At 60.1% G+C, this 6081-nt stretch overlaps 1 protein-coding gene across 22 annotated transcripts in view; it reads right to left on the reverse strand.

Moving 5' to 3' along the window:
- ARHGEF40 (Rho guanine nucleotide exchange factor 40) overlaps nucleotides 1-5167 on the reverse strand; it is a 19563-nt gene extending 14396 nt beyond the window's left edge. For 17 of the 22 annotated variants that reach the window (XR_013993343.1, XR_013993344.1, XR_013993345.1 and 14 more), the window contains exons 1-4: nucleotides 4927-5008; nucleotides 2292-2489; nucleotides 445-1675; nucleotides 127-294 (exon numbers count right to left, since the gene is read on the reverse strand). Coding sequence is in view for 19 of the 22 variants with exons in the window: in XM_081048358.1 (XP_080904484.1) it covers nucleotides 127-294; nucleotides 445-1675; nucleotides 2292-2489; nucleotides 4927-5004 (1675 nt within the window). In the remaining 3 variants the exon portion in view is untranslated. Of the gene's footprint in view, nucleotides 1-126; nucleotides 295-444; nucleotides 1676-2291; nucleotides 2490-4926 lie in introns of all 22 variants that reach the window. The other 5 variants (XM_081048363.1, XM_081048362.1, XM_081048372.1 and 2 more) reach the window with 3 other exon arrangements.
- Between the last annotated feature and the right edge of the window lie 914 nt (nucleotides 5168-6081).

The following is a 6081-nucleotide window of genomic DNA, read 5'->3' on the forward strand; positions in this document are numbered from 1 at the left end:
GGACACAAAGTGGCAACGCTGTCCTGGCTGGGGCAGGACATCACAGCCACTCTGCCGCCCTCTGCAGCCCACCCCAACTGCTTCTTTCTTTAACCCCTTTCCCTTCAATCACTGATGCCCACTGACCAGTCAGGATGAGGAATCCAGATGCCATCAAGTCCCAAGCTATGTCAGGGTCATCAGAGATGGAGACAGGAGGGGCCTCTTCTGAGATGCTGTCCATTCTCACTTCCTGCACAGTCTCCAAGGGTGGTGTTGGGGGATCAGAGAGGAGTCCTTCGGGATCTGTGGATCCTGCACAGATACAGGTAGAGAGAGCTAAGGGCCTGAAGTGACGCCGGGTATGGCTGTTCTGCTCCCAGCCTCATCTCTGCTCGTCCTCCAGCTCCCTTCCTGAGGCGTAACCTATGCAGACCCTTGCCCCACTGGTCTGTGTCATCTCACCTGCCATGCACACCAGTCTTGGCCCCTCCTGCTCGCTCTCTCTGGCCTTCTCTTCTGTAGGGTCACAGGCTTCTGGGGGCCGAGACTCTTCTTCATCTGCTTGTTTGACTTCCTCTTTTGGCTCAGATTCTGGCTTCCCCGACCCTTCATGTTCTTCCTTAACCAGGTTGCTTCCTGGAAGCTTGCGCTCATTTGGTGAGGGCAGACTGATGAGGACTCCCTGTTGGCTGGTCTCTTCCTTGTCTCCAGGGCTCAGCGGGACACTGTCCCCTCCTCGGCTAAGAGCCCCTTTGCCTGCAGCTCGCTTCTTTCTCCTGTTTCCTTTGCCTGTTCTCCGAGGAGTGCCAGGAGGTCCTTCGGCCCCCTGGCCTGCTCCTCCCACAACCTCCCCTGTCCTCAGGGGGCAAGATTCAGAGGCTTCCCCCAGAACCTCCGCTGGGAGATCTGCTGGCTCTGGGAGGGCCTCAGCTCCTGGGGGAGACCCAGGGGAGGCTCCACTGCTGCTCCCCTCACCGGGTGGACGTGAGCCATCCTGGTCCCGAGGCCCTAGACCCTTCTGGTGCAGCCACGCTCGGTGTCTCCGGTGCCGGCCCTTCCCTCCAGCACCCTTGCGGGTGGGTACCGTCCGGGTCCTGGAGAGGCCCGAGGAGCTCTCAGCATCCACGGGGCTCCCCCTGACAGGCAGTGTCACCTCCAATAGCTCCACATACTCGCCTTCAGGTCCTTCAGCAGGGGCATTGTGCCCATCGCCAGGACTCCTGGTGCCCAAGGCCTCCTCAGGGAGTGGAGGGCTGGGGAGCCCTGGGGGTCCGGAGGGAAGTTCTGGGGGCAGCGTGCTTGTCCGATGTCCTACCATGAGGCCTTCTTTGTGCACAAATCGGGGGCAGATGAGTTCAGCCCAGGGCAGCCGCTGAATCCCAGAGGGCGCGGAGAGTAGGCAGTTACTGAGGCGACCTGTAGGCCGGTCCTTATTGATACCTTGTAGCCACTCAGGTGTGAACAGGTAGACACAGGCCTCACTGGGCACAGGCAGCTCCTGTACACGCCCACCCCCTGGGGCCAGGCACTTAAGTACCAGGCGGGGTGCTTGGGCTGCTGAGGGCACCACTTGCAGGTAGAAGTCCCCTGGGCGCAGCAGCTGCCAGGGCAAGGCTGCTAGCTGCACCACCACCTGCTCATGTAAGCAGAGGGGCCAGCCCTCGTGGAAGAAGAGGAAACCGCTGTACTGGGCCTGGGGAGAGAAATGGGAGGCTGTGCTCAGGCCTCTGTTAATGAAACCTACAGGAGGGGTCAGTTAAAATGGGACCATCATAGGCAGGAGTGGCCTTATGCCTGGTGGGTTATAACTCCAGGGGAGCCGGAGGGGATATCTTGGGGTGCTTATGTGACAGAGGAAGGGCTTGGGAGGTCTGTTTTCTGGTGGTAGGAAGCTAGTTCCATGTGGAGGAGGATAAGAACTGAGTCATTACAAAGACATGGTCAGCGGATGCCATTGTCTTGGAGGAGTCAAAACTCTTTGGAGGTCTTTATATCTGTAGAAGTAAAGGATCTCTGTTGAGCAACATCTGGAGGAGTTAGTATCTTGAGAAATAGACATGAGGAAAAATATGTCTAGAATTAGGTCTGAAGGGTCAGAGTCTTTGGGAGTTGATGTTTCTTAGGGGGTCAATATTTGGTGGAGATGAGTTTCTGCGTGTGTGCTAGTATCTGAGGGACAGTGCCTCTGGGAGGGAATCAGTATGGGGAGGTGGCGTCTCTCGGAGGGGGTAAATTAGTCGGTCTCACTAGCCTCTGGAGTGAGGCAGAGAATCTCAGGGGAGCTAGAACCGGGACGCACAGACACTCACACAGGCTTCCTGCTGGACCTTGGCTAGCAGGTGCTTGGCGGGCACCAGGAAGTCCAGAGTATACCTCAGCGCATCCTCCCGGTAAGTCCTCTCCACCACCTGGAACACCTGGCCCAACAGTGTGGGTGCTGTCGCCTCGAAGGGTGGGTACAGGGCAGCAAGTGTGCTTTGCACACAGTCCTCCACTGGCTCGGGCTCCTGGGAGAGATAAGACCAGGCTGCAGATCTGTAGAGATCACCCAAGCATGGCTCCTTGGGACCCACTGTGTGCACAGTGTGTGCAGAGAGGGCACTCAGGAAAGGGTGGCTGAATAACCCCAGGATGGGAGGGGGCTGGGCCAGTCAGAATCCACAGGCCTCGCAGTGCACTCTGTGCAAGAGCTCTGAGACCTTGGCTTTGGAGATCCAGAGAATTTGCTGTGAATGTCTCTGATCAGGGCTGTCCCTGATTCTTGTGAATCAGGGCAATTGCATAGGCCCTCCCCAGGAGAGAAGTGACAGGTTCCTGGGCCATCAAGTGACTTACTGAAGGCTAAGAGCTCTGGAGGGTGGGGGGCTTTTACACAGACATCCTGCAAGGCCCTCCTCACAGGGCCTGCCATCCGGAGACCCCCATCTTAAGTGGCTGTGACACCACCCGTGAACAATCACGTGCTAGAGATGGTCAAGTGGAGGGCTGTTTGTCTCGAGTCTTTCTAGCACCCCTTTCCACTCTCCCAGAGTGGCTGTGAAGCAATCACCCACTCCCAGAGCATGTAGGATTGGGTTACAAAGAACTGGGTGGGGACAGTTGAAAGAGGAAAAAGTCACAAAAGAAACTTGTGGGGAAGGGAAGAGCAGGCCTTGATGGTTTGTACTGGAGCTGAAATCTTTTGATTCCGGGAGGACTTCTCTGCTAACCTCCACCTGGAGCTATAGTTTCAAAAAGACTCAGCCCTGCTTCTTCCAGACTAGCCTCTCTAAGTGAATCAATGGGTTATCTTTCTCCATACCACACGCTAAACAACCACCCCTCAGGCTATTCCTTTGTAAACTTACTTCTCTTTCAAGATGTCTTTAAGTTCCTTTTATCAGATTTCTTTGCTGTAAATGGGCAAGGGGATGCTCCCTGCAGATCTTTTTCTAGTTCTTTACCTACCCCCTACCCAGCCCGGCCTTTTCCCTGAAGACAAAACTGCATACCATTTTACTTTGAGTCCCTTCAGCCAGAGTTGCCTGCCAGTTCCGACCCTGAGAAGCTAGGGTAGCCACTCCAAAGAGGGACATTCAGTGCGCCACACAAAGACCCAGCCCCAAGGTGTGTGGGCGAGCAGACAGACCCCCCTGTGTTCCCGAGACCCGGCCAGAGCAGTGAGCGTGGGTGGGGGTAGGGTGGAGATAGGCGGGGGTAGGCAGAGTGGGCAGTCCGCTCCGAGTCCAAGAGGGGGGAGCTAGAGCTGGAGCAGCGAGGCAGCTGCAACCCATTAGGGGCGGTGAGCTCATGGCTGAGCGAGAGTCTCAGCCACAGGAAACGACAGCAGTAGGAGGGGAGGAGGGGTCTGGGGTGGGAGGCGGCGGGCAGGAGCACAGAGCCCGGGCCTCCAGCCGGCCGGGACCAAAGAGGAGACCAGAGAGACTGAGTCAGCTCTCCCTGGCCCAGTTCCTCTTTCTTCTTGCTCCAACCTCCCTGCCAGGGGGTGCCCTTCCTTCTGTGGAGGAGCAGCCCTGGTACTACTCCTACCCCTCCTCCACTCCCCGCGGGGAGCGCCCCCAGGCAGGGCCTCTCCCTCTCCTCCACTCTCTGCAGTGAGCGCCCCCTAGGCGGTGTCCTCCCCACCCCACCCCCCGCAGCGGGCTCTCCCTGGCAGTGCCTATGCCTGCAGTGATTCTTCAGAGAGTACATCTGGAGTGAAAGTTCGCAGTATATGTCCTCCTGCTCCCTGTCCCCTGAGTTGCGGCAGCCAGGGTCCCCTATCCCCTGGAGGGTGCACCCGCCAGGGCTTCTCTGCAGCGGGAATATTCTGAGACGGCTTCTGTTCTCTGCGGCGTGAGCTCCGGGGCATTCCCTCTCTCCCCCACCGACCCCCATCTCTTGTTTGCTCTGGCAGCGTCACGCCCCCTGGCATTGTGGGGCCCCCTCCCCAGTCTGTCTACTATCCCGAGGCAGCTTCTCTTCTCCGCGGGAATTTCCCTCTTTGGCCATGTCCCTGGCCCCATCCCAGCCCCAGCTGTGGCTGGTCCCCCAGGGCCGGATGGGTGGGTCCGGCTCACCGGGCTGGGGACTGGGATGGAAAATGGTGGTTCCAGGCAGGTCAATTCTCATGACCCGAGGCCAGATCCAAGGCTGCTGCAACACCCAACCCGCAGGGGTCTCCCTCGGGTAAGGAGCTGGGACCGGGAGGGGGAGGGAAGATCCTGCAAAGGAAGGCACAGGTCAGGACAGAGGAGGGCGAAGGGAGGTGTATGGATTAGGGGAGAGACCAAACGGAGGATGGGGGAAGGGGCGGAGAAGAGGAAGAAGAAAGAAAGGGTAAGGGCAATACCCTGCGGGACAGAGCCAGACAGTGGGGCAGACAGATCAAAGAAAAGAAAGGGGGGATGGGAAGGAGGAGAGTCCCAGGAGCTCCCAACAGTCGAAAGCAGGAGCGGGACGCACCAAGCTGAGGACTTGCGGCCCAAAGCGGGCTGCGCGAAGGCGGAGAGGACACCGGGGTTGCGACGCGGGACTCACCATGGCTCCGCGCGGGGTCGCGTCCGACGCTCGGGCGGGCGGGGCCGGGTGCGCCGCCGCCTCCCTCCCGCCGCTCGCGTCTCGCCGAGTCTGGCTAGGGGACAGCTCCGGCCGCGGCAGCGGCTCGGCCCGCTTGGGCTCCCAGGCCGCGGGGCCCCGCCAGGGAGGGCCGAGACGGCCGCCCCTCCCCACCCCGCCCTTCAGTGCCCGCCTCCGCCTCGGCGCTGGACCCCCTGCCGGGACTCCCCCTGCCGGGACTCCCTCTCCCGCGCGAAGCCTCTCCGCCGCTCCCCCGACGCCCTCAGCCGATCTGCCCAGCTCTCCAGCAATCCTCTTCCTCCCCCAACGCGCCCTCGAATGGGTAGCTGAGACCCTGACCCTCGGAGGCCCGCCCCGCAGTGGATGCCCTTCTTTTCCCGCCACCGCTTCGCTCCCTGCGGGGACTGTTTAGTCCTCGAAAGAGACACTCCAGAGGCTGGGGCGTCAGTGAATTCCCTGGGCTCCCCAGCCTAGGACTGGAGTCGTTTGGCGCCCGGAAGCCTCGGGTCTCTAACTCGGCTGGGAACCTCTTCTCCCTTCGGTTGCCAGATTTAGGCAGAACCTGGGGCTCAGAAGAGACCCCTCCCCCGCCCCAGGTCCCTGCCCGCCTCGGGTGGAGCGGAGGGCAGGGCAATCGGGGATTCCTCCCACCCTCCAGGGGCTTGCTGGTCCTCTTCTTTCCTCTCCGTTCTCCTCTGGCCTCTAGCATTCGGCCTCTAGCATTCGGGCTCTGACAATGGGCTCCTCTGTGCGGCCTGGGGAGGGCGGGGGCGTGGGGGAGGATTAGGGAGCTTTGAAGCCTTGGGGTGGGCATTGTGGCTGAAGGGGGGCAGGGTTCCTGGATCGGGATCCTCCTGTTGGGGTGTGCACTGCCGCGAACATTTTCTGAGTTCCTTGGTCGCTGTCCTATCCCCTCCGCATCCCACATCTCTCCAGAAACCCAGTCAGACTCCATGATTTGACACTGGCTGCCCGACCCTTCCTCCTTGTGGAGTACTGATAGTCTCCCAGAGCTACTAGGGCTCATGGCGGTGGGGATGG

This window comes from Rhinolophus hipposideros (assembly GCF_964194185.1).
Source record: "Rhinolophus hipposideros genome assembly, chromosome: 5".
NCBI lineage: Eukaryota > Metazoa > Chordata > Mammalia > Chiroptera > Rhinolophidae > Rhinolophus > Rhinolophus hipposideros.